Below are 26428 nucleotides of genomic sequence, written 5' to 3'. Positions count from 1 at the left end.
GACCGCTCCGCCCCGCGCCTTCAGTTTCGATTCCGGCCGCGTCTAGTCCCGTCCCGTCCCGCCCCGCCCCGCCGCTCTGAGGCAGGCTGAGGCTGAGGAGCGGCAATGGGCGATCCGGTGGTGTGCAGCTTCCTCACCAAGACCCTCTGCGCCGAGGGCGGGAGGCTGGGGCTCGCGGAACTCCAGCAGCACGTCGGCCTCTCGGCGCAGCAGCTGCAGGAGACGCTGCAGGCGGCGGGTCCCGAGCGCTTCCTGCTGCTGACGGGCGCCGGGGGAGCGCCGGAGGTGCTGGCCCTGACGGCTGTGCGGATCTGTATGCGCAAGCAGTGCGAGGGCTGCGAGCGCCTGCACCTCTGCAAGCTGCACCTCATGGGCAGGTGCAGTCTGCGCCACAGGTGAGCCGGCGGCGGGCGGCAGGGCGGTGGCGGTGCCTCCCGCGGGCCTCTCCCCGCCATCGCGGGAATAACTCAGAAATGTTTCTTTCCGAAGGAAAAAGCCAAGCGTTTGCGTGCCATCTGTTGTTAATCTCGATAGTTAGGAGCGCTTGATGTTGACAGAAAGTCACTGTGCCTCTCGCAGACACATCTGTAGGGGCCAGTACCTACTTTCCATTGGCATTGCTCTCTGTGTTCTGTCTTACTGAAGGAAGGATTGGCCGCACGGCCTTTATGGGAACATTTTTTTTCCAGGCTAACTGAAGGTGGCTCCAATTACAAAAAGAAATTAAAGTCAGGGGAAAAAAAAAACACAGATGCAGAAATGAAAATCAGATGCGTTTTGACAAAGAATCTGCAGCAAACAGCGATCTCCTGCAGACTTTCCTACCACGCCCCTGTGACCAGCATCTCACTGTGCTGCCTGGTGCTGCGCCAGGCCTCTTCTTGTTCTGCCCCCACCGAGTAGTTCCTCAGATCTGAAGAAGCTGGAGGGGAAGGACCTTGTGTGTCTCCAAATGGTACAAGTAAAATAACAGATTCCAGGCTGGATGTGGCTCTGGGTGGCCTGGTCTAGTGGTTGGTGACCCTGCCTGTGGTGGCGGGGCTGAAACTAGATGATCATGATGATCTTTTTCAACCCAGGCCGTTCTATGATTCTATGATAAAATTATCTTCTCCTGCTTTGCTGACTCAGTAAGATACGGTTACATAGGATTTGTGGCTAGAAATAAGTATGTTGGCTTACCACTGGGTGAACTAAAAAGTGTAGTGATTTCCTTTGTAATGCTGGAACGATGAGCTGTTCTGCCCTCTCAGTAGTGCTGTGCATGTAACATTGCTTTTGTGTATCAATAGCAGATAAACAGAAGAAAATGACTTTCAGGGTGTATTTATGGAAAGAAGGGAGATCGGTTAAAACGAGGGAACAAAAAGAGTGGACCACATGGATCAAAACAAGATAGTTTTTAATTGATAGGAAAGAATCGAGGCTTGCTTCTAGATCTTGCATCCTCTTTTGTTGGGGAGAAATTCGTCTATACTGGAGTCTTCCTGTTCAGAGGTATCAGGAGTTTTAGTCAAACCTTTTCTTTAACTCATATCTGTCTAGTAGCTTTTCACTCGTTCTTTTTTTCTAAATGTATTACTTAACACAGTTGATTATTCATCACTGTATTTGTAGACTATTTCAACCTTTGACTTAGAAATATACATGCAGGTGACATAGATCACAGCGTGACCATTGGTGGAGTCTGACGCTAACTGTGAGGGAAAGCTGTGGGTGGCTCTCGCCTTGGGGTAATCTGCAGTTCCACTACCTTCATAGCCATTAATCAAGTGGCTGCAGAATCCAGTATCCTTAGAAAACCACTTCTCCAGACCAAAAATAGTATATTTCTGCCCTTCATACCTTGTATTTTTATTTATTTTCTTACAAAGCAGTGCATATGACACGTGGGAGCAGCGGTGAAACATCTGCATAAAAGTCTGTTGCAGATGGATGGCTTCAAACACAGCATGAAGTAAAATGGTATCAGACATTTCAGTAGTTAACTAGGGGCTAACAGGATAAACAGAGCAGACATGCGAGTCTGACAGAGTAACAGGTACTTTTACTAAGTATACCTAGTGGTAATGCTATATCAAATCATGCTTTTGAAGAGTGAGAAGTTAGGAAACTACTTTACCACGTTTTTGTATATAGAGACCATGTTTCTCCTCCTATCAATGACACTGAAATATATTTTCAAAGAGATGCAAAGAAATTATAATCTCCCTCTCTTTGTAATTCCTACTCACTTAACAGGTCTGTCATGGGTTAGCAAGTGGCACCAACATTTTTACTAGTGCTGTTTAATCATCTTTGTCCAAAATTTGGAGTTCATTAACTTCTGTGGATCCTGTTTTTAATTTTTTTTTTTAACTTTCCAGACAGCAAAGATATTGTGTTGTGTTCAGCTTCATTATCTCTTTGTTTGGGGCTCTCAAACTGCTGCAGCATTCTTCACGTACCACCTCTAGGACAGCAACCTCTTGCATGCATAAAATTGAGGCCATTGCTACTTCCACTGTTGTTGATATATATCCTCTAAAATGGGCATTCTCTCCAGCTGTTCAGGTTGTATGATTTGGCCTGCCACATACAGAAGTGATTTTGAGTCTGTGCTTTCTGATAATTGGTCTAGCTACATTTATGTTTAAAATTGGTATAATAACACAACTGTATTTCACAGTGATTATGCTGCTTATTTCATAATCCAGCTAATTTAGTGACAGAGACAATTTACTTGTTCACAGAGACTTTTGCCAAAGTGCCTTTCTCTCCGTGTTTTTTCTGAAGTTCCACGTTATCTGAGGCTCTTTAAATCAACTTGACTGAAGGAGTAAACTGTTGCTTAGGAGTTGCTGTCCATTTTCTTGCAGAGTTTGCAAATACTCTCATGACATCACCAGTGCTGAGAACAAAAAAGTTCTGAAGACTCATGAGTTGTCTGGCCTAAGTGAGAATGAGCTGCGAATCCTGCTTCTCCAAAATGACCCTTTCCTCCTTCCTGATGTGAGTTGTACTGATTTCTTAAGCTTTTGTTTATATAGAATGGGAAAGGGCAAGAAAGAAGACAGGGAACTAATATTAATTTCAAGCTTTTAAGTTAATCAGAAATATTAAGGTTAGCTTGAATTAACTATGAATGGGAATGGCTGTGTGTGAAACCATCAGAAGAAATAATATAGTGTAAGACTTGTAAATATACTTGCCATATACTGATAACTATAAATGTGAAAAAAAGAAAAAAAAAAAAAAGACAACCCCCAAAACCATGACAGAAATAATAATATTAAATATCAAGGAGCACATTGTCTGCTTAAAAACCAGAAGGCCTACACTTAGGTAAGGACATGTCATGTGTTGTCAGCAGACAAGAGCAGGAAGTTGACAGCAAAGTTCCAGCCTCTTCTGAGTGTTATTCTTGTTCCTGTTAGCCCAGCAGCACAGCCAGTGAGTTGCTCAAAACAAGCAAACAAAAAATGTAAGCAACCTCACCAGAGATCTACAGATGGTGAGTAAGGAAGATGGAGGTCAAAGTTCACAATCATCATACATGCTTAGACAGTATAAAAGGTCTTACAAAAAACAGTCAACAAAGCAAATTGTTGGCTCTTAGCCAAGAGATAATAGAGGCTGGGAAGTAAGTGCCCCTTTCTGTGTCCAACCTACATATTTTGATGCTCACAGGCATGAGAAAAATTCATGAGAAAATGACCAACTGACAGTAGTCAGTTTTGTGTAAAATCCACCCCTTCCAAAGTGCACTGAGGCTTTTGTACATAAATTTCCTACAGAGCTTTATTTGGTTTTTATGCAATTAATTGATTTTTGTTAAGTTTGACTGAACAATCCAATCTCCTTGGTGATAGTGCCATCAAGGTACTGTTTCAAAGCCAAGTGTATCTTATTTTGCGTACAGCTGTTACTGGTTAACAAAAGAGCAGAGTACTGCCTGTTGCTGTAGTTTTTTGGAAGTTATAGTCTCCACAGATCTTTAGCCTAACAGTTCTATTATTTTCTTTCTTTCTGCTGTGACAGTAATGGACTTCAAGAGAATAGAGCATTTTTTGTAGTGTTTTAAACTATGTTTTGCTGGCACATTTTAGGAGCGTAGTGGTGATGAGCGAGGAGTAATAATCTTCATCTATCTCAGCTGCATCTAAAACCTATGTGTCTCTTGTTTAGTTACTCCCAGGTAGTAATAAATGAGCAAATAGTACCAGTCAATGATAGCTACTACTACTCATAAACTATCTGCTCAGATCTCAATGCTTGTGAACATCATTAATTGGCCCTTCCAGCAGAGCACTGTAACTTCTGTTATGGAGTGAAATAGTGCAGGCAGTAGAAAATGCTGTTGCAGGCCATTTATAAACCCAAGAGCTGGGGTGAGGGTGTAAAAGCCTACTTTGCTGTTCTTGTTTAGAAATTCTAACTGGGTCTGTGCGTGCTGATAAACAAAAATCCTCAAGTAAAAGGAATATTTTTTTCTTCTGTGGTCTGAACTAGGATGTAGTCCAGAATCAGGATTTTCTTATATTTTCCTTCACCCTCTCTCAGTCTCTTCTTTTTCTGGCAAATGCAGGGGGTAGTTTGCTTTCCTGCTGCAGCTGAATAGCGCATTCCCTATGTAGTTAGGACAATACTTTCTTCTGGTTTTAGAGTTCATTGTGATGGTTATAAGAAGAACAGATCTTATGTGTCCCTTCTGGTGCTGTGGGAACCAACTAAAGTACAGCATCAGACAAAGCAGAATCCCAATCCACACTGAGGTTCAACACTCTTGCCGTTCTTTACATCTTCATAGTGTTTTTCCAAAATACTAGGCCACTAGGTTGGTCAGGCAGGACTTTTTCATGGTGAAATCATTCTACTTGTCTTGTGTCACCTCCCTGTCTTCCATGTGCCTTAGCACAGCTTCCAGGAGGATCTGTGCAGGGGAGGATCACAGAACAGAGGTGAGGCTGACAGGTCAGTAGTTCCCTGGGTCATCCCTTCTACCCTTCTTAAAATATTTGTGACATTGCCTTTTTTCCAGTCATCAGGGACTTCCCCTGACTGCCACCATACACCAAGGTTCCCTGAACAGGCATTATGCTGTTATCCGTCTCCATGGAGCATGCTCTTAGAAACTCTATGTACAAGTTGTATCGTTAAAGGCAGTCAACTGCCATGGCTTGCACTCCTGCTGAATGGCTGCTGCTTAACAGTAACAGATGAGCCTCTACAGCCAATGCCCGCAGGTAAATGTTGCATAGGTTTGTATGAAGTCACTGTCTCCTCTTTACAGTGTCTTCCACTGTGGGCCACTGCAGTGATGGATACGTAAGCTAAAAACAGATTCAGAATTTGTTTTCCCTGTACAAGAGAGAGATGGAGGTACTGGAAGAAGTTCAGCGAAGAATTATGAAACTGGGGAAGGGACTTGAGCATCTCTCCTGTGAGCAGAGGCCGAGAAAGCTAGACCTGATCAGCCTGGAGAAGAGTTGACCCAGGGCAATCTCATCATTGCTTACAAACACCTGAAGGGAAGATGCACATAGAATGGAAACAGACTCTTTTCAGGCGTCCATTGCCAGGAGCAGAGGCAGTGAACACAAACTGGAGCACAAGAGGCTGTCTCTGAACACCAGAACGCATTTCTGTGCTGTAGAGTCTCCTTGGGGATCTTCAAAAGCTGTCTACACATGAGTGTAAGGATCCTCCTCTGGTAGCTCTGCTTGAGCAGAGGTTGGGCCAGATGGACCTCGAGGTCCTTTCAACCTCATCCACATTGTGATTCTGTGAACATCCTATGCAATTTTATCCTTATTATAGACCTTACAGCAATTAAATGAAACTTGAAAACATTTAACAGATATTCATCAATATAGGACTTCATTACCAGAATGAAACAACATGGGAGTTGAAGAGTCCCTTCTGCGCTGCCAGATGTGTGCTTTGACTGGGGAAGACAGCTGTAGCCAGAGCAGAGGCCTGTTTCATTTGTAAATTAAATATGTTAAGCAAGATCAATTAGTATTTGTCTGTAGCAAACCTGGACATAAGAACAGCATAGCCAGCAACAGCATACAAGCATTTTTAATATTGTGTAGTGTGTTGACCTTGACCGTGTGTCCTGCCAGCCACTCTCTTGTTCTGCTCAAGAAGATGAGAAAAATAACATGAAAAAGCTTAAAAGCTCGTAGATCAAGATAAATGTAGAGAGATCTCTTACCTGTTACTGTCATGGGCATGTCAAACTTACCTTGGGGAGTATTAATCTAACGTGTTGCTAGTTGATGCTGATGAAGATGAAACTAAAACAGCATGCTCCCTATCCTTTCACCCAGACCCAACTCCTTTGTTTCCGGTCTCCCTGTCTCTTTGAATCTCTGTCCCAAGCAGTGCATGAGGATGAGGGTTGTGGGGTTAGGCCATAACAGTCCTCTGCCACTCCTGCCTCTTCACGCTTTCCCCTGACTCAGTGTGATCTCTTCAGGATGCAGGGGAATCTCTGCTCTGGCCTGCTGTGGCTCCTCCTTCTCTTGACATTGTTGTCTCTGGGATCATTTCTCACAGTGTTGCATTCTGCCACTTCTTAAATACGTTTTCCCAGAATTGTCACTAGCTTGGCTTCAGCTGTGTCCTGTGGTTGGTCCATTGAAACCATCTGTGTCTGGCATTGGGCAGCCCCTAGCTTCTTCCCAGAGAGGTCTCTTCTGTGGCCCCCCTTGCTGCCAGCACCTCCACACCTACAGCCAATATGTATTGTAGCACCCCAGTAATGTTTTGTGATGCAGCTAAGCTTAAATATATAAATCTCTAATCTTAGAGTGTACTTATCCTTTTTTAGAAGTGCAGTCTTTACAGAATGGCAGTTTTAGCTCAGTGAAATACCACCTTGTTTGACCCTGTATACATATTTGTATGGCGAAGCTTGGTCTTTGTTCTTTATTTATTTGTTTTTAAATGGAGTAACTCAACTGGTAAGCTATTACGTAACTGTCCTGCTCAGGAATGCCAAAAATTAGTGCTTTTTGGATTGGCTCTTCAGTTTTTTTTCCTTGGGCGAAACTGTGCACAAATTCACTCTCATGGCTGCTCTTCTCTGCAAGAAACGTGGTCAGATTACTGTAGTCACAGAGAATGTGTATGTTTTAGTCACAGTTTTTCTGCCATGGAGGCTGTGCTTGTGGAGAACAAATAAAAAAAAATGGATTATAATACATTTTTCTGTCTTATATTGTATCTATCCTGCTTGCTTCTAGGCCTGCCAATTTTACAACAACAGGGTTAATACCTGCAGCCAGCGAGACGACTGCAACAAGCTTCATATTTGCCGATACTTTCTCCATGGTGGATGTAAATTTTTTCCATGCAAGAAGTCCCATAATTTTTTGGATTCCTGTGCACTGAGATTGTTGAAAAATGGAGGCATTGATGAGAAGATGGCTTCAAACATCCAGAAAGTATATGATCATAAACATGTGGAGCTCCACAAGAGGGAAAAACGTAAGTTGTAAGAAAAAGTAGGTTTAAGTTGAATTTTGAGTTTGACAGAGGTAGAAGCCTGTGTTGTTGTTTTTTTTTCCCCTTAAATCACAGCTAATGGTCCTTCCTACAAACCAAGGCAAACTTCAGAGGAAGACCGAACAAATAAAAGTAGCAAAGAACAGAAGCCATCTTTTGAAACACCTGAGGTCTCCACAGTGCATGCACCACCTTCAGAAGGTAACTAAATAAGTACCAACTTCTTCCACATGGAATCAGCTTTCCTATTTTTCCCTCTTGCAACAGATGCATTTTTTTTTTTCCTTTTGCTGTTGATCTGCCTTCAGGAATGGAGTCTTGGCTAAGTCACGTGGGAGGGAGAGCTGCATTCCTATTGCATGCAACATTGCTACTGGGTGGCTGTTTATAATTATGACTATCTGGGATTTGTAACTGTTACTGCTGATCTGTCAGCAGTGGAGTGCCCTGTAAAATGATGTGCGATGGGCATAATCATCAACACACAAATTGAGGTATTGCATGCTAACTGATGTTCTGGTCCAGCAGTGCTATTCAGTCAGCCTTCTCATGCAGATCGCAGCAGCAACAAAACTCATCAGAGCGAACGTGAGTTTCTAACAGGCACCAGAAGTAAAGTTGAAGGTATGGTTTCTGACCCTCCATCTTTAAATCAGTGGTTCTAATTAGAATTTGATTTCATATACAGTCCTACTGTTCCTCTGGAGATGGGAAAGGAGCTTACTCTACCATATGTTGAAAGTCAGAGTATCAGCCTTCAAGGGAATATTGAGATTTCTGCCCAAGCACTGAGCAGCATAGTATGTGTGTGCTATATGGGGAGCAGTCTGAGACTGATCTCTGATACTGTTCTGGACTCATTGCTTCCTTCCTAGGAAGGACATATTACTGTAGGTGTGTGAAAAATTTTCCTTACCTTCTGTTCCCAGAGAATGGATATAGCTTTGTCAGTTAAGTTGATATACATTCTGGAATGTGAATAGGAATGCTTAAATCTCTTACCCTTCTGGACAGAAGATCGTTGGCTTCAAAGTCCTAACTCTTACTACTGAGATAAGCACTTTCAGGATATGTCTAACTTGGCTACTACAGTCAACTTCTTGTTAATGGTGGGATGAAATGGTAAATGCAATACCTTTCTTTTGGAGTTGTATTTTCAGAAGGGTGAAAGGACTGATGTGTTTCTTGTTGTAGGTAAAAAAGATGATTCCTCTGTGAACTCTTCAAAGGACAATAAAGATAAGTCTGATGAGATATGCTTGTTCAATGTCTGGAAGTACTGCAAACATAATGGTAAGCCTTACATGAAGTATCTTTGGAGCGCATTACCTGCAGAGGTGCTGCCCACTCAGAGTAGTGGTGGCATGTGGAGTGTCAGCATCTCAGGATTGGCAGTGGTGATTGTGTCTTCTCATTTGTTTGCTTTGTAAGTCACTAACAAATCCCGTGAAAACTGCAAACATTATCAGAGTGAAGTCAGGTGGATACACATAAACCCTCTCTCCTCTCCTTTGTTCCTGTTGTATCCTGTGTACATCTGATAATAGGCACATTCCTTCTCCATTAAGTACTTTAAAAAGGGATGTTACAGAGTGTTAAGAAAACACAGTAGTTATACCAGCTAAGCTGAAGATGGTTCTCATCCATCCTCTGTCTGTGTCTGTGGCCAATAAAAAGGGTCAATGGAGAATATAAGCATTTGTACTCAAGAGACTGTCCCAGAACAGTCTCTTAACCCTCAAGTGACTTAGGTTTCCTTAGTTTTGAAGAGGTATCATTGAATTTTTTCTTGTAGTCAACTTGTCCAGTCAATTTCTGAAGTTCTACTCCCTTTCTACTCCCTTTGACCAAGACCACCTCGTCTTGGTCAAAATGTGTTCACTGTTCACTTAGAAAGTGGATAGTAAGTTGCCTGATAATTGTTTGGTCTCAGATACTTGTATGCATTTAGTATTTCTGTAGTGCGTTTGATTTCTTGTAAATGTGCAGTTCTCCCTTCAGAAGATCCTTTTCTCAATGAGATGAGTAAAATACTCTTTGCCGCTGTAGGGCTTTTATAATACCTTTTCTTCCCTATTGCTTGGAAGAGAGGCGGTACTTTAAAAATAAATTGTATATTTTGTGGGTATTTTGTGAACCATAATAATGAAATCTGGCCAACACAGACCAAGTGTAGTTTTGTCTAAAGGTTTTTAAGTTAATTTAAGCAAAATGCTCTCAAGAAAGGATATATTCATCCCTATCAACAGAAAAAATGAAAAAAGGAAGAAAGGCGTGAATTGCAGTTTCTTCTTCATAACTGTGATTAGTTTCTGTATGTTCTGGGGTCAGAAACATTAAGGGAAAAGAATGATGAATTTTTTTGGTTCTGTGCAGCAGCTACCCCAGTCTTGTGTCACATGTCTCAGGCTCTCTCTGCTTCTTTAGGATGAAACTTAGCTTTCAAGGTTATGAACTTTCGGACTTGCATAGTGTGACTGGTGCACCCAGGCTCAAAGCAACTCTACTGTGACTATCAAATAGCAAAACTCAAATAGCTTGGAGAGTTAGTGAGTTTGGCCATACCATGTTTGGCTCAAAAGTTGTGAATAAGAGGCTTGGTCCATGCTCAGATGTGGAGTATACAGCAGCTACTTTGACAGGGAGGTCTGGAGGGAAGGGAGGCATGTGCTCGTGCAGGGATGTTAAGAGCTAAAATGTGCAGACATAAATGCGTTGAAAGCATAGATGACTTAAGGAAAAATAGAAGTCTTCCTCGTTCTGTGTAAAGGTATGTGTAACACTGCTGCAGGTCTTGCATGCAAGGCAACTGAAGTTGTTGCATTTCCATTTTCTGAGAAGCAAAGCAGCAATTTACATGGGTTGATAGTGATAGGACAAGGGGGAATGGTATTAAACTAAGACAGGAGATTTAGTTTAGATATTAGGAGGAAGTTTTTCATTCAGAGGGTGGTGGAGGCTGGAACAGGTAAGGAGGCTGAGGATGCCCTGTCCCTGGAGGCATTCAAGACCAGGCTGGATGTGGCTCTGGACAGCCTCGTCTAGTGTTGGCAACCCTGCATATAGAGGGGGGTTGAAACTAGATGATCCTTGAGGTCTTTTTCAACCCAGGCTATTCTATGATTTTATGAATTCCAACAGTCCCTAGCAGTCTGGTAGGTAGGGCAGAGTGCTGCCTGTTCAGGGATGAATATAAAGTCTCTCTTGCAGGATGTTCTTGAGAGTATTGCAGCCCTTTATTCATTACTCATTAATTGAGGTGAACCTGAAGAAAACGCTCAGGCCTTTATCAATCCATTTTGTTTATCAGTCCATCATCTCTAAGGAGCTGTGAGAATGGAATGGGAAGCAACTGTATTGGAGTGCTAATGTTTGTGTGACCTGTAGACTTGACTTTTTACAGCTGAGAAACATGATAATGTGACGCATAAGCACAAACTTGCTGTCTGTGACACTGCTTTCCTAGCTGCCAAGGCAGTGTCTCAGCAAAGGGAAGTACAGCTGGACAGTATGAGTGCTTACGTTGCTTTCCTAGATGAGACCAGAGAAACACAAAACCTCTATTGTTCCAACACATTTCTAGTTACAGTGATCTGTCTTTAATGCTCATACCAAAGAGTGTAAAAAAAAAAAAGTGTTCTTTTTTTCTCATCTTGTCTTGCTCTCTGTGATTGCAGAGCTCTTAACTATGTCTGATCTTGTTACAGAGAAATGCACATCAGTTCATTACCATTTGCCATATAGATGGCAAGTATATAATGGGATCACCTGGAATGACCTTTCCATGATGGAAGAAATTGAAAAAGCCTATTGTGACCCAAAAAACAGCAGGTATACTGATGGCAGACTGCTTCCTTAAAGTGCTGTGTTTGAGCCTCTGATAGAAAACTCCTGATTTCTTCTAAGAGATCTCTGACTTCCATAACTTCTAATTTGTGAGCTTCTCATAATCTGTGAGGATGTACAAAATACTATTTTAATTTATTCTAAATGATTTATAGTTAGGTCTCTTAACGGCAGTTTGGAGCTAATCTTTCTCTATGGCTGTTCTTCTCCTAAAACAGCTAGTATCTAGAACGTGCCTAGAAAACTTTTATGAAAGACCCCTTATGCAAGCAGCCTTTTTTTCTTTTTTTCTTTTTTTCTTCTCCTTTCTTTTCTTCTCCTTTCTTTTCTTCTCCTTTCTTTTCTTCTCCTTTCTTTTCTTCTCCTTTCTTTTCTTCTCCTTTCTTTTCTTCTCCTTTCTTTTCTTCTCCTTTCTTTTCTTCTCCTTTCTTTTCTTCTCCTTTCTTTTCTTCTCCTTTCTTTTCTTCTCCTTTCTTTTCTTCTCCTTTCTTTTCTTCTCCTTTCTTTTCTTCTCCTTTCTTTTCTTCTCCTTTCTTTTCTTCTCCTTTCTTTTCTTCTCCTTTCTTTTCTTCTCCTTTCTTTTCTTCTCCTTTCTTTTCTTCTCCTTTCTTTTCTTCTCCTTTCTTTTCTTCTCCTTTCTTTTCTTCTCCTTTCTTTTCTTCTCCTTTCTTTTCTTCTCCTTTCTTTTCTTCTCCTTTCTTTTCTTCTCCTTTCTTTTCTTCTCCTTTCTTTTCTTCTCCTTTCTTTTCTTCTCCTTTCTTTTCTTCTCCTTTCTTTTCTTCTCCTTTCTTTTCTTCTCCTTTCTTTTCTTCTCCTTTCTTTTCTTCTCCTTTCTTTTCTTCTCCTTTCTTTTCTTCTCCTTTCTTTTCTTCTCCTTTCTTTTCTTCTCCTTTCTTTTCTTCTCCTTTCTTTTCTTCTCCTTTCTTTTCTTCTCCTTTCTTTTCTTCTCCTTTCTTTTCTTCTCCTTTCTTTTCTTCTCCTTTCTTTTCTTCTCCTTTCTTTTCTTCTCCTTTCTTTTCTTCTCCTTTCTTTTCTTCTCCTTTCTTTTCTTCTCCTTTCTTTTCTTCTCCTTTCTTTTCTTCTCCTTTCTTTTCTTCTCCTTTCTTTTCTTCTCCTTTCTTTTCTTCTCCTTTCTTTTCTTCTCCTTTCTTTTCTTCTCCTTTCTTTTCTTCTCCTTTCTTTTCTTCTCCTTTCTTTTCTTCTCCTTTCTTTTCTTCTCCTTTCTTTTCTTCTCCTTTCTTTTCTTCTCCTTTCTTTTCTTCTCCTTTCTTTTCTTCTCCTTTCTTTTCTTCTCCTTTCTTTTCTTCTCCTTTCTTTTCTTCTCCTTTCTTTTCTTCTCCTTTCTTTTCTTCTCCTTTCTTTTCTTCTCCTTTCTTTTCTTCTCCTTTCTTTTCTTCTCCTTTCTTTTCTTCTCCTTTCTTTTCTTCTCCTTTCTTTTCTTCTCCTTTCTTTTCTTCTCCTTTCTTTTCTTCTCCTTTCTTTTCTTCTCCTTTCTTTTCTTCTCCTTTCTTTTCTTCTCCTTTCTTTTCTTCTCCTTTCTTTTCTTCTCCTTTCTTTTCTTCTCCTTTCTTTTCTTCTCCTTTCTTTTCTTCTCCTTTCTTTTCTTCTCCTTTCTTTTCTTCTCCTTTCTTTTCTTCTTTTTTATTTGGAGGAAATGTATGCTAGGGTCATTCATTTTCCCTTTTACTCCTTTCTGAAAGCCATATTGTAAGTCGACTGGATTGGTAGGGGACCGCAGGCTTGGCCTTGACATTGTTATTTTGGCTTTTTCCTCTTAAGGCAGCAGATATTTTGGTTTGCTGCTGTATAGTGCAAATCACGAGTAACATTTCCCAGATGAGGCTGCTATCAAAGCCTTTCTGCCTGAGGAGAAAGAGTTAATTTTTCAAGCCCTTGAGAAATAAAAATCCATGTAGTTCCAGGAATGGAGATGATATACAGAGATCACAGCTGTGATTGTGTCCTCTGTTACCACAGACAAAAGAACAGAGGAGATAAATTGCCATGTGTATTTATTTACTGTACAAATATCCTTTGCTGTGCTATGCCAGTAGCATGTCTGTAAAGTCAGTCATTGGCTTGTGCTAGAGAAGATAGTCAGTCCCTCATGGGCCATAGTTTGCTTCTGAACATTGGAAGCAATTTTCTGAGCTTCCATGTGTACTGTGGAAAATATTCCTGTTTCAGGCCTCATTAAGTTTATACAGTCAGATTATTCTGAAGAAAATTGCACCTATTTAAATTGAGGATTAGAGGATAAAATCTATACTGGTAACTATAATAAACCTCTGAATTTGTTCTTACAGTGCAGCAGATAAGGGTATTAATTTCCAGACAATGACCCTCTCCTCTTCTTTGATTCGGCGCCTCTCTACGCCATCGTCTGTTGTAAACCCCACATTTGTACTGACTACAAAGTGGATTTGGTATTGGAAGAATGACCACGGCCAGTGGACTGAATATGGAACACAGGTGAGTCCACATCCTGTACATGTTCTTCATCGTGTGTTATGAATCACTCCTGAAGAAATGTGTGGAGCCTCTTCTCTTGCCTTGACTCAAACAAGGTTAATTAAGTAAATACTTGTGCTTTAATTATAGCGTCAAATAAGGCATTGAAGCTAGAGCTTTTCATAACAGATGTGATAAAATTAAGTCTGGGGCATAGGGGAGGGAACGTGCCATTTATCCTTGCAGTGAGGTTCAATACAAGGAATTCTATCTCCTTGTACCTGGATGCTAGAACTGCTTTTCTGACAAAGACCTTCTTGGTGAATGCAAGAAAACTAAATTCTTTCATTTCACCTTGAGTTGATTAGGTTGCTTTTGATGATGCATGCTGGCTGATGTCATCAGATAGACTTACTTTTGGAGTTGTACACAGCTTCTACACATTATGCTTGAGATACATTGCTTTTTAAATTACTCAGGATGTAGCCTTGCCTATCTTCTAAGCATTGCCCTGATTCCTTGGAGAGGCAAGGATTGCTGTCTCAGAGGAAATATCACCTTTTCCCTTGGGTAGACAAATCATCTTTATTGGGAGAGTGATCTATGTGAAAAATAGCCACCCAGTGCTATGGGGACAGGCAGTGTCTTTAGGGGTCCTGGGCAGAGTGAGGGTGCTAAGTTGTAGTTATAATTAAAGCTTTATTATTTCACACAATTTTGTGATTAATGTATAACCAGATCTTCTGATTAGCGTAGCACAGTATTTTATAATCAGCATCTCTGATAATTATTTAGTGTTTATTCTAATCACCTTGACCTTCTGCAGGTCAGGTCAAATCTTAACATTTGGCATGCAATATAACAAAATCATAAACTTAGGATACATGTAAAGGAATAGAGGTTGTTCCCTGAGTCCTTGGAGGATTCATACGGTGCAGAGGTGTCCCAGGCCAATGAAGGATCACAGGATTTGCTATCCAGCAGCAGCTCCAGACCTCTAGCTGCTTGGTTTTATAAACAGTGCATATGTGCTGTTGTGCTTCCCTGTGCTGTTGCTTGAGTCACTGCATCCTGTTTGGCTGGGTGCCTGGGACCTTCAAGGCTGGTAGGGAGGGAAATGTTCGTCTGGTGCCCAGGACCTTCAAGTCCAGAAGGGAGGAAAGAACTAAGCCTGGCACCCAAAATGTTCAAGGCCAGTGCGTAGGGGGAAGACAACTGATACGTGAGGAGCTCGCTTATAGATAATGGCTGTTTACTTTACAAAAATGACCTTGATTATGCTAACCATATTAATAAGAGTCAGAAGGAGGGGGTACAAGTCGTAGAAATGCAGGAAAACAAGTAAGGCATCTCTTCTTCTTCCTAAGCAGCTGTGCAGATGGTTTTCTTGGCAGAACACAAAAGTGATCCAGGGAATGAGAAAATGGGAATGGCAGAGGAATCATAGAGTAGCCTGGGTTGAAAAAGACCTCAAAGATCATCTAGTTTCAACCCCCCTGCTATGTGCAGGGTTGCCAACCACCAGACCAGGCTGCCCAAAGCCACTGGCCTTGAATGCCTCCAGGGATGGGGCATCCACAACCTCCTTGGGCAACCTGTTCCAGTGTGTCACCACCCTCTGGGTGAAAAAATTCCTCCTAATATCCAGCTTAAAGATATGAAGATTATGTCTATGGTGTTTCTGGTGAAGCTAGATCATTATTGTTATTATTTTTTCAATTTATTGTTATTATTATTTCAATAATAAGAATTGCAGCTTAAATGGAACATTTTACATTCGCATGTACATTAAGTAACTATACTCGTAATGGAAATTTAAATGGGGTACATGCATGTCTAGTATTATCTATTTTCACGTATGGTAATGCATTTGGTAATCACACTAGACCATAGTTTTGACTGGACCACTCTTCATCCTTCACTTTTCTTCCTCTTTCCCTTTACCCGAACTAGTTATCTAGGGTCCAGTTTTGTCTGTGTTTACTCATTACTCTTCTTTCTCTCTCTCTCTCTCTTTTTTTTTTTTTTTTTTTTTTTTTTCCCCTGAAGGGAGAACAGGGTATTGTGAATTCACCATCTTCTGACATACTTGAGAATTTGTATTTGGCAGATCCAGATACCACTATACAATTCCAAGCTGGCTTGTATTATTACCAACTCAATTTTAAAGGTACTCACTTTAAATGTTCTTATTTACAGATAAACTGCTTTACAAAGATTAACTTGCAAGCTATCCCAGCTTTTCAAAGCTATGACTTACTTTACTAGTGTTATCAGATTCACTTCGTGGAAGTGAGGTAATGATGGGCCTGAAGATATTCCTTGCAAAAGTGCCCTTCCCACTTACTCATTGATGATGTCCAGACTCGCATTGTAGCAGAAATTTAAATGATGAAAGTCTTCAAAGAATTCATGGTAAATCTAAAGTAAAGTAAGGTAATTCCCTTAAAAATAAGGTGTCTTTCTGTGCTGCTGGAGCAGCTTTTGAAGAGCATGAATTACACAAGGGAGCAGCAAGCAAGATAGGCACAGATTAAATAACAGTTTCAGACAAGAATAAGAATAAGAAGTACAAAGGCTTTGTACAACTGTTCTTCAGGAGATATAAGTGACAATAAATATGCCTTTTTTGTTAATGATTGTCGTTAATTAATGCTCCCATCTGCTGAACTTACTACATTTTTTCCCTTTCTCTTTTCCTCTGTAGAAATGATCCAGATAAACACCTCTTCTAAAACAAAAAGAAAGGTCTGCAGGCGACCGAAGTTTGTGTCTTATGAAGAAGTGCAAAAGATAAAGGAAAGGTAAATTATGCTCTTCAGTTGTTTCATTTGTGATTTTTAGAAGTAATTATAAGGCAAAATAGCTGGATGTGTTGGTAAAAAAGTTCATCTGTTACTAGGAGAAAACATGTCCACTTGATTATATCATGAACAGTCTTCTTGGTGCTTCACCTAATTTCTGAGATACATCCATATCTTCAATTAGAAAATGAATGAGGACTGTGACAATTGAATGTCAGCATACATAGCCCAGCATACGAAATGAAGCAGTTTCCCAATGTCTTTGTGGTTTATTTTGTTTATTTTTAAAAGTATTAGTTGGCTAAAGGGGATACTGCCAATTTGAATATTCATAGCAGGACTAGAATTAGTAACACCTCCTTCTTTTTTTTTTTTTTTTTTTTTTTCCCTCCATTTGCAAGAGGTCAGAGGGATTCTATTCCAAGTCAAGCCTGTCCCCCTCACTGGGATCAATCTGCACTGCCTGACTTTGGATACAAGGTATCTTCCTTTTTATTTATTTATTTTTTTAAATTCTGATAGAAATCATGATTAAAAGGAGGAACAGAAAAAAACTAAAATAAAGAGACTAAAAAATAGGGTAAATTCTAAAAAAGGATAATAATGGTATCTTGGGTGATTGTGCTAAGGATCTGAACGCTCTTCTAAGAGGTCCAGAGAAAGGTGACAAATTCTCATGAACTTCATCTGTTTTGTTCTGTTTTGCAAAAAGAAAACTAACCAAATTCAAGACAGCAATGTACTAATGACTTTCCTTGGTAACTTGATGGACCAGTTAAGCAAGGGGCTTCTATGAAGTGTGTAGAACTTCTTCACCAGAAGCTGGGCTGAGATCAAACTCCTTCTGTGTAGGCAGAAAAAAATCCAACATTAATACTGTTGTGATTGTTGCTGGGTAAAGTTTTGACTGGGAACTTAAGGAAATCTCTGTGTGCTGTTTCAAGTCACCTAGTACTATCACAGACAAGACAAATTTGAGAAGAGTACAGACTCAAGTAAAACCAAGAGGAAAGAGTGGCAGCCAGTGATATCTAGAAACATACACAGTGATCTCATAAAGAATAAAGAAAAAAAGAAAGAAAGAATGAGAACAAAACCACAACATCAAATCTGCCAGCCTGAAGTCTGTGTACACATTTGGTGCAGCAAGACCAAAAATGCTTAGTTTTTCTGTATTAGTCATTGTAATGATATTTAGAGGTTGTCCCTTAGGAAGAACAACACAGAGCAATCCTACAGCATGCTAGAAAAATGCTTTTCAGTGTTACGTTTGTTCTTTTATACAGTGGTTTTGACCCTGATTAAGGAACAGTACATGAGCTTTAGCATGAGGACTTTCACTTGTTGCCTCTTAAAACAATCCTGAGTGATGCTGATCAAGCTGTATTGGCACAGGCATGCTGACAATGAAAGGCAGGACAAAAGTAACATATTTCCAGACTGAGCATTCGTTCTAGCTATTTTCAATTGACTGAGAGATTCGTTGTTATTCTTACTCCTTGTACTTGATTTTCCTAGTGTTGTTGCATTGGTGTGGCATGAGAACCAGAAATACTGTTTCTTTGCTTCCTCGGGCTGGCTTCTGTTACTGAGTTTTGTCCTGGATGTTTCTTTTTACCCTGGCTACCTTTTTCTGGCTGCCTTGGATTATGCTTTACTCCATGTAGTACTATTTTCTAGCAACGTGGATATAGCAAATTAGTCTAAATAGAATTCTGCTGAAAAATCAATAGGTAAAATTGAAGTCAGTTGCTCTATACATAACCCTTCTTCAAATAGTTGTTTTTTTCACAATTAGTAGAAAAACAAAAACCAAACCTTATTTTTCCAGACTCTGAAAATTTCAGGTGTCTAGCACCTGCTGATTTTACTAGTAAGAGTTTGTGTGGGAACCAGGCAGACAGACCTTCTGAAGATTGGACCTGCAATACCTTGAGCTCTGTCACAATTAATGAAGGAAACAGCTAACTGCTTATTAGTAGCTTATCCGAGTAATGTAAGCTTGAACGTTTCAAAAGAATGATCAGAAGATAGGCAGCTCAGTTCCTTTTATGTCTCTGAGTTGTGTGTACTTACTGCTTCCCTTATTTACTCTGAAATGTTTGGTGTGAACTTTAGTCGAGTCCATTCATTTAGGTATTTCTGGAGTCACTGAGGTGAATGTGAGAGGCTTGGGAACGTGACATGCAGATCCATGGTACCTCTGGTGGTACTGGTGGGGATGTGTGGGGGAAAAAAAAGTCATCTTGCTTCCTAGAGCTCATTTTGCTCCCTGAGTTGGAATCTAAGAAAACTGTCTCTTACCTTGTAAACTGAGCGCCTTTCATACAAAAGGAAAAGTTAACTCTGTATCTAAAAAAAGCCCACCGTACTCTTTGGTATTAAAAATAAAAACCTGAGCTAGATTAAGTTATTTCTGTGGGAACCTAAGCATGTTTTTTTGCAGTAGGTAATATTGGGACTGGATGGGATTCTGCATGCATGTGGTGAGCATCCTAACATCTGACAATTACGACTTGATGAATTCCCCTCTCTTCAGACACTGACATTTAATCCCAGCTAACTTCCCTGCACTGATCAATCATAAGAACAAACACCTATGAGATAGGGAGGAAGTTTTCCTTCTTTAAAGAGAGCAGCTCTGTGTTGTTAACATTGCTTATTTTTTTTGAGTGCTGAGGTGTCTAAATCTGTAAATCATGTGGAGTCATAGTTCTGTAGAAAGTAGTGTAAATGAAAAGCTTACTAGACATTAGTAACAAACACCAATTGGAAAATTGGCACGAGTCTCCTTCTGTCTTTGTTTTACAGATAGAGTGGAGTTAGCAGTTGGTAAACTTCTAAAGGCATTAAAAAAAAAAAAAGAAAGAATGGGTATTATCTTGGAACTTTTTGTTGGGTTTTAAATTCTGTCTTTAATATGGAACTGAGAAATGTGTGTGATGAAGGCAATATGCTTTTGTGTCAAGAGGATTAGTATTCATATAGCTGCTGAATCCTGACAAGACTGAAGATTGCTGTGCTTTAACAAGGTTGGGAGATGATGTGTCATAAGAAATCTGTCCGTATACTTTTTAAACATTAGTTTTACTTGGGTAGGTGTAACTAATTGAAGTTGTTTTGCTTCCAAAGCCTAAGTTAACCAGATATCAAGGTTTGATGTCCTTTTGTACTGAACTTGTGCAGTCATATGCTAATAATAAATTATTGTCAGGGCAGTGATTCTTTCTCTGCTTAAGAAATTCCACTCGTTGACTGTGGATTTGCAAATGCTTTTCCTCTCTAAATTTTCCTCCTTAAGTCTAAAGATGAAAAGAGCTTAAGAAGTTCTGCTATTGTGAAACATTAACTTGCAGTAGCAAGGTGGTGTTATTCTTCATTGGCATCTTTTTAAGGAAATGAAGACAATCTCTGTGGAGATTCCATGCAAAATAGAACTGGCTTTGTTGCTTGTAGGCAAACTATTTTACTATTGTAAAATAATTGAAGTACCCGTCTTAAGCTACCAGCCTCGTACCACGTCGCTGACCCTCTCTTTTACCCAGGATGTTCACAGTTTTCCAGCAAAAGATGTTATGTAGCAAAAGCACATTTCGTGGTCTACATAAACAATTCGTATGTATTCATATCAGATGTAGTGCTAAAATGTATTGACGTTATTTTCATCTTGCAGGCGGTGGAGAACTGTTGTGTTAAAAAGCATGCAGATAATAAGTACTGTCTTGTCCAAATTATTTTGTGTTGCATTGTAAACAGGATTTGCAAAATATTCTTGTATGGAGAGACGTGCAACGTGTCATTCAACTTTGTAAAAACTTTTTAATAAATTCAGAAAAGTAATTCTTCCTTGTGCGGCTGACTTTATTCTTAATCCTTGCAATCCTTTCCTGTGATAAGCCTCTTCTTTAGTAAGTACTTAGTGCTCAAACCGGACATGATGTCTAGGAAAACATTGCTTTATATATATGCAGCTGTGAAATATAAGTCCTATTTTATCTCCTCTCCAAACTGAGCCTTCTAAAATGTGCATCTTTTGACTGAAAGATAAAGTTGATCTCACGTTACCTCCTAGGATGACCTCAGCTTTCCATCTTAAAATACGTCGTCTTATAGGTGACTTTCAGTTGACTTAAGCAGCAATAATGAGAAGTGTTACTGCATGACATCAGTCTGCCAGCATTAGGCATTTTCAGTCTACACAATATAAGTACCAATTCTAGAAGATGGAAGACAAAATTGGAAAATTAACTGAGATGAATTTAAGTGTCTATTTACTGTAACATTCCTATTAGAATCTTAATTGCTCTCTTATGCTTAGAAATGTAGTTCTTTTTTAAATCGTTCTTAAACCTATATTTAAATGTTTTCGACTTTTATCTTTGAAAAGTTACGGAGTTACAATGTTCAGAAACTGTATGTGTGTAACAAGTAATAATGTTATCAAATATCTTTTGTTCTTAATTTTATTATCAGTCTAAGTTTTCGTTTTGAGATTACTCTTTCATTGGGATTTATGGTTACAAGTGTCAACTCCTACTTGGAGGTGATAAATATTTAATTGACCTCCTCGCTTTCAGTGTCATTTCTGAAGAGAGGTGAGGTGTTCTTGCAGAGCAGGAGTGACATACTGATATACACATTAATTGTTTGTCCTCATTATTTGCAACAGTTTAAAGCATTAAATCAGCCTCCAAAAGCGTAGTTTGAGGGCCATTCTGAATATATAGAATATACAGAAAGGCTTCTGTGTGGAATATGAGCTAACTGAAGCCTCACGTCTTCTGCTTTGGTTTATATTTTATAGGAAGTGGAGATCAGTACTATATCCTCTGAATACCAAGAAATAAAGAAGCAGTTTGAGCAGACTATGAAAAGCTGTAACATCATTAAAATACTCAGGATTCAGAATCCATCCCTCTGGAAAGTATTTCAGTGGTTAGTATTTGTTTTGTCATCCTTAAAGGCAAGGAGTTTCTAAGAACTGATGTTGTAAATCTACGTGCCACCTGTGCTTTAATATGACTAGTATTTCCTTCTTAGAGGCAGTTTCAAGAGTGAAATGAAGTGGCTAAGTCCTATTGGTTTAAGACTGTCCAGGGGGACAGATGCTCCAGGGGGAGCTGTCTTCTGCATGACTCCTTGGAATGTGAAGGAGACAGAAAGATGTGAAGTGACACAGTTAGGATGAGGATATCCAAAGTGGAGTGGAATAGTGTATTGTCAGAACCGTAATTGCCTGCTGCAAGTGCATTCCGTTACAACTGTTTATCCATTGCAGTATATGAAGTACTTGTTCAAAATACCTGTTGGTCCCAAGAGGCAATGGGAACCAACTGGAGCACAGGAGGTTTCCTCTGAACATCAGGAAGCACTTCTATGCTGTGTGGGTGACAGCACTGGTTGTCCAGAGGTTGTGGAGTCTCCTCCTTGGGGATCTTCAGAAGCTGCCTGAATATGGGTCTGAGAACCCTGCTCTGGGTGGCTCTGCTTGGGCAGGGGTGGGACCAGGTGGCCTACACAGGGTCCTGCCAACCCCAATGAGTCTGTATGATTCAGTGTGAGAAAGAAAGTGGGCAAAGGTAGGGGTGTGCTTGAGCCCCTTTGTTCCAGTCAGATTTTTTAAGGTATATTCAAGAGTTTGAGTAAATCTGCTCGAGTATTCACTGAGAATGAATCCTTACGCTTTAAGTTAATGATCTCTGTCTTGCAGAACACCTTTCTGTTTTTTGACACATGCATCAGTGATGTCAAACTCTTAGTACTTATGCCAAGATACATACCAACAGATTAGAGCTGGCAGCAGGGACAATGACCACATTCAAGTGAATGTTCAAGCAGACTGAGCTGTTGCATAGAACAATTGTCTAGTTTATTAAAAAAAGCACAGATACTTACTAGTATTCAATAATTTCATACTTTGACCTGTGAAGTGACTCAATTCAGGAAGTTATCAGCTCATAGTTTGATAAAACTTTTCATCTAGCAGAACTTAGGCACTTCACTGTGTACTTTTTGCCCTACTCCAATGAGATGTTTATGCTAATCAGACAGAGTTTAACGTAGCTGCAAAGCTGTCAGTAAACAAATTTCAGTCCATTGCTCTATTCTCCCCTCTACCTGGCTGTAAACTTTTTAGCTGATAACTTCCTGAAGAATATTACTATGTTGTCTACTTCAGTGGGTTCCGAAAACCTGTGGAGAGTCGCGATGCTGTGCAACAGTAATGGGAGATAATAGTTAAGTCTCCCATTGTGATTCCTCTTCTGGTACTGATCATAGCTCACTGGTACTGGCTCTAAATTATTAAGTTCTTCAGTGGTGAGAGAAGGGTCGGTTTATCTCCTTCTGTTTCATCTCCTCAGCTGAACTGATTTCTCTGAGAGGGCAGGAGCTCCCTCAGGTGGCAGAGGATTACACCAGAAGAGATGATAACAGGCAATGTTAGGTGTGTGCAGAATGCCCATTTCAGCACAGCCCCGCCCTCTTGTAGAATGTCTGACCTCACATATGGCAGTTTCTGTTTACCAGGGGAGCACAGAACAAGCTACATCTAGGTTTTAGTCACTACTGGAGCGTGGAGTCTTGGAGGTTAGCATGACCTCCACTCTGCAGAGAATCCAGGAGTGTGTGGGAACAGACAGGAGACACTAGAGTATAACTAGTGGGAGCCTGTGGAGGAACAAAAGCTTTGAGATGTGTAGTAGTGTTGGTGCTTACTTAATTCTGGCTTTCATCTATTTTTATCCAGATCTTATGGGCAGAGGTATCAGTAGATTGTGGTTGTATGTCTCCCAAGCTGAGAGTAGAGAAAGTAGGCTGAAAATCTCATCTGGCTGGTATTTACATGTACATCCTGCACATTTATTTATTTGTTTGTTTGTTTGTTTCTCCCTTTCTCCCTTTTCTTCCTTGGTTCATTCTGCTACTGCCTTTTTTCTGTTAGGCAAAAGGAGCAGATGAAGAGGCAGAGCGGAGGGAAGGAAGTAAAGGAAAGGCTTCTGTTCCATGGAACCATGGGATGCCTCCTGGAAGACATCTGCAGTCACAACTTTGACTGGAGAGTTTGTGGAAGCAATGGAAATCTCTATGGGAAGGGTATGTAAGAGGTGACTCTAAGTATCAAACCTTAGACTCCCCTGCCACATGGGCGATGGAAGTTTTAAAATTTTAAAACCCTTTCCCAGGGTGCTGAGGGAATTAACTTAGGGATTTGAAAAAGCCCTTGTTGCCGTAGGTGAGATCTTCTAAAGGTCATGATTTGAACTTGACAGAGAAAGGGCAGTTAGTCATGGCAGGGGACTAGAAGGTGTGCATTCTATCAGTATGGTTGTGGAAAGTCTTCACGTTTTCTTGTCTCTCCCTCTCATAATAACACACAAAGACTTATATTGTTTTTATTTTGTGTGTTTTTTTAAAAAAATATTATTCCTATAATGACAAATTCCAAATAGAAATTCTATGGTGAAGCTGTTTCACTTGTAAAAATAAATGAATTATTTTATGATATTACATAGGCTGAGTAAGAGGAGACCTGAAAGTTGGATTAAATGCCTCCTGAAAAATGAGGAGATGCTCAATTTTCACTGTCATTTTTTAGACACCCCTTTTAACCATGTGTTCTTTGTTGTTTTCTAGGAAGTTACTTTGCTAGTGATGCTTCCTATTCTCATGGGTACTGTCAGTCTGCAGGAAAATCAACCGTCATGTTCATGGCTCGTGTATTGGTTGGAGACTATGCTCAAGGCAAGGAGCACTATGTTCGTCCTCCAGCAAAGCTTGTTGGTGGGTTTCAGTTTTATGACAGTTGTGTGGATGACGTGGCAAATCCTTCAATTTTTGTTATCTTTGAAAAAAATCAAATTTACCCGGAGTATCTAATAGAGTATAAAGATGTGCAAAAAAAATGCATTGTATGTTAGAGTGATCAGAGTTGTTTCTGTCCCTTATGGTATCTTCTGCACTGCAGATGTTTTCATGCTTCTTTTTAATATGATACTTTGAGATGTTAATTCAAAGAATTTCTGTATTGAAGAGGGTTGGCAAAACAAATGCTACATTTGTTGAAACTAACTGACTTACCTTCTCCTTTTTCTCTTCCAAATGAAGCATAGATATTTGGATAGCTGTAGTAGAAAACTCAGAACCGTGGGACAGGAAATTGAATATTAGAACTTCTGGGGGTAGATAAGTGTAAACACATTTTCTTGGAAATAGCATTTCTCTTTACAAACAGGTTTGGTTAAGAGAAAAATAAACAGTACGGTAGTTTTTAAGCAAACTCACATTATTAATGGTTCTCAAGTTTCTTATGGTGTTCTGCAATGCTGAAGGCTTTGTGGAGAACTGATGATCCTTTTCAGTGCAGAGTACAACTGTACTTGATCCTCTTGTCTATCACAAATCTAAACGTGTCAGTGTATGTAAGAATGACTTGACTACTTTTCATTATGCTGTTTGTTAATGCCAGTACTAGTTTCATGACTGAATGATTGGTTGAATTTTGTGTCCTAAGTTCTCATGTGGAGAAGTTTCATCTGTACAACAGCAGCTGCAGTTTGGATCCAGAAGCTGTTGTATCAAATTATTTTTGCAGAATTGTGGTCACTTTCTCAGTGACCTATTCAGAAATACAGACGAAGTGAAACTGTGAAAGTCAAAGGCTATTAAGCTAAACTACAATGTAGTGGTTGGGCTGCAGCTAACACAGCTGTACACAGATAAAGGCTACGTCACAATGAGATAGGCTTTTAACTGAATGTGGCCATTAATTTTTCTTCATGTGAACGCTTACTTAGCAAATGCTATACTATAAGAGAAACATCTTAAGAAATGTTGATGTTTTCTGTCCTATTTGTGTACGTTAATTTTCATTTTTCCCAAAATAAGAAAGGCCAGTGGTAGAACTGCTATCCTGAGGTATTTCGTGTATGTTTTGTTGCCCACAGCATGTTTGCATGTGGACTCATTGACAAGTATAGTTCTTCTTAATCACTACACTGAGCTAGTGATCAGGGTAGTCCTGGATACTGCTTTTCCAGGTCTGTTTTTTGATAAACTTGCTTTGTCTTGGTCAGCAAAGTACAACCCTACAAATGATGGTTAAGCCCTATTTTATGGAGTTACACACGTTTTCGTGTTCCAAAAGAAAAATGTCATATAGTTTCTATTGAATTTTACTGATGAGTTTGTAAGTAAATCTGTAGAAAGATGTCTTATTCAGGCAGTCCAGCTGTTGAGAGGGAAATGTGGTGAGGCCAAAATAATTGTCACTTTCTCATAAGCTTTACAATAACATGAATAGCCTCCCAGTTATTTGCATCTTGAACAGGAGCCTGCCAACCACATGTGGTACTCAAATTTTGAAAGTTACCAAGAGGATGGGGAAATAATTAAAACTAGGATATCTTACTGTGTAGAAAGGACTGTTTTGGACCTAAATAGAAAACAAGTCAGTAACATACTAAAAGGGAAGTATGACCTCTTCTCAAAATCTCTCACTTTCATTTTGACTGAACTATATTTTGCCACGTTTGCAAATAAAATGTTTTCAGTCGCTCTTCATCTTATTTGTGTGCAATTTGTCTCCATATGTAAACAGATGACAAAATTAAACAGACCTAGTGAACTAGCCACTGGATGTAATTTTTCATTTTAGTATAGATGTCAGATAAGTATGAAAAATGCATAGGTCACTCCAAAAGTAATACCTCCTATTTGTTTCCATAGAAACTACGACAGATGCAAAGAGCACAGTATTTGATAGAGCAAATTGTCAGCTACGAAACACTATTTTTCAGTATAGTCACCGGTATTATCTATGCATTTTCACCAGC

The 26428-nt window shown here is 39.8% G+C and overlaps 1 protein-coding gene across 10 annotated transcripts; it reads left to right on the top strand.

Annotated features, from left to right (window-relative positions):
- Nucleotides 1-73: 73 nt before the first annotated feature.
- Nucleotides 74-26156, top strand: ZC3HAV1 (zinc finger CCCH-type containing, antiviral 1). Of its 10 annotated transcripts, none has more exons than XM_015290605.4 (14): nucleotides 74-395; nucleotides 2859-2991; nucleotides 7233-7476; nucleotides 7570-7695; nucleotides 8050-8118; nucleotides 8689-8787; nucleotides 11202-11325; nucleotides 13647-13812; nucleotides 15841-15961; nucleotides 16499-16595; nucleotides 16997-17075; nucleotides 21400-21530; nucleotides 23539-23690; nucleotides 24231-26156. In XM_015290605.4, exons 1-14 carry the CDS (start codon nucleotides 106-108, stop codon nucleotides 24512-24514), a joined length of 2115 nt encoding a protein of 704 aa, XP_015146091.2. In that variant the 5' UTR covers nucleotides 74-105; the 3' UTR covers nucleotides 24515-26156. The 10 variants fall into 10 exon arrangements, with proteins under 10 accessions (XP_015146091.2, NP_001012956.2, XP_015146086.2 ...); NM_001012938.2 differs by having other exon boundaries at nucleotides 8023-8118; XM_015290600.4 differs by having other exon boundaries at nucleotides 8020-8118.
- Nucleotides 26157-26428: the final 272 nt, after the last annotated feature.

This window comes from Gallus gallus, chromosome 1 (genome assembly GCF_016699485.2).
Source record: "Gallus gallus isolate bGalGal1 chromosome 1, bGalGal1.mat.broiler.GRCg7b, whole genome shotgun sequence".
Lineage (NCBI taxonomy): Eukaryota > Metazoa > Chordata > Aves > Galliformes > Phasianidae > Gallus > Gallus gallus.
Note: the sequence above shows the minus strand (reverse complement) of the source record. Positions and strands in the feature narration are given on the sequence as shown.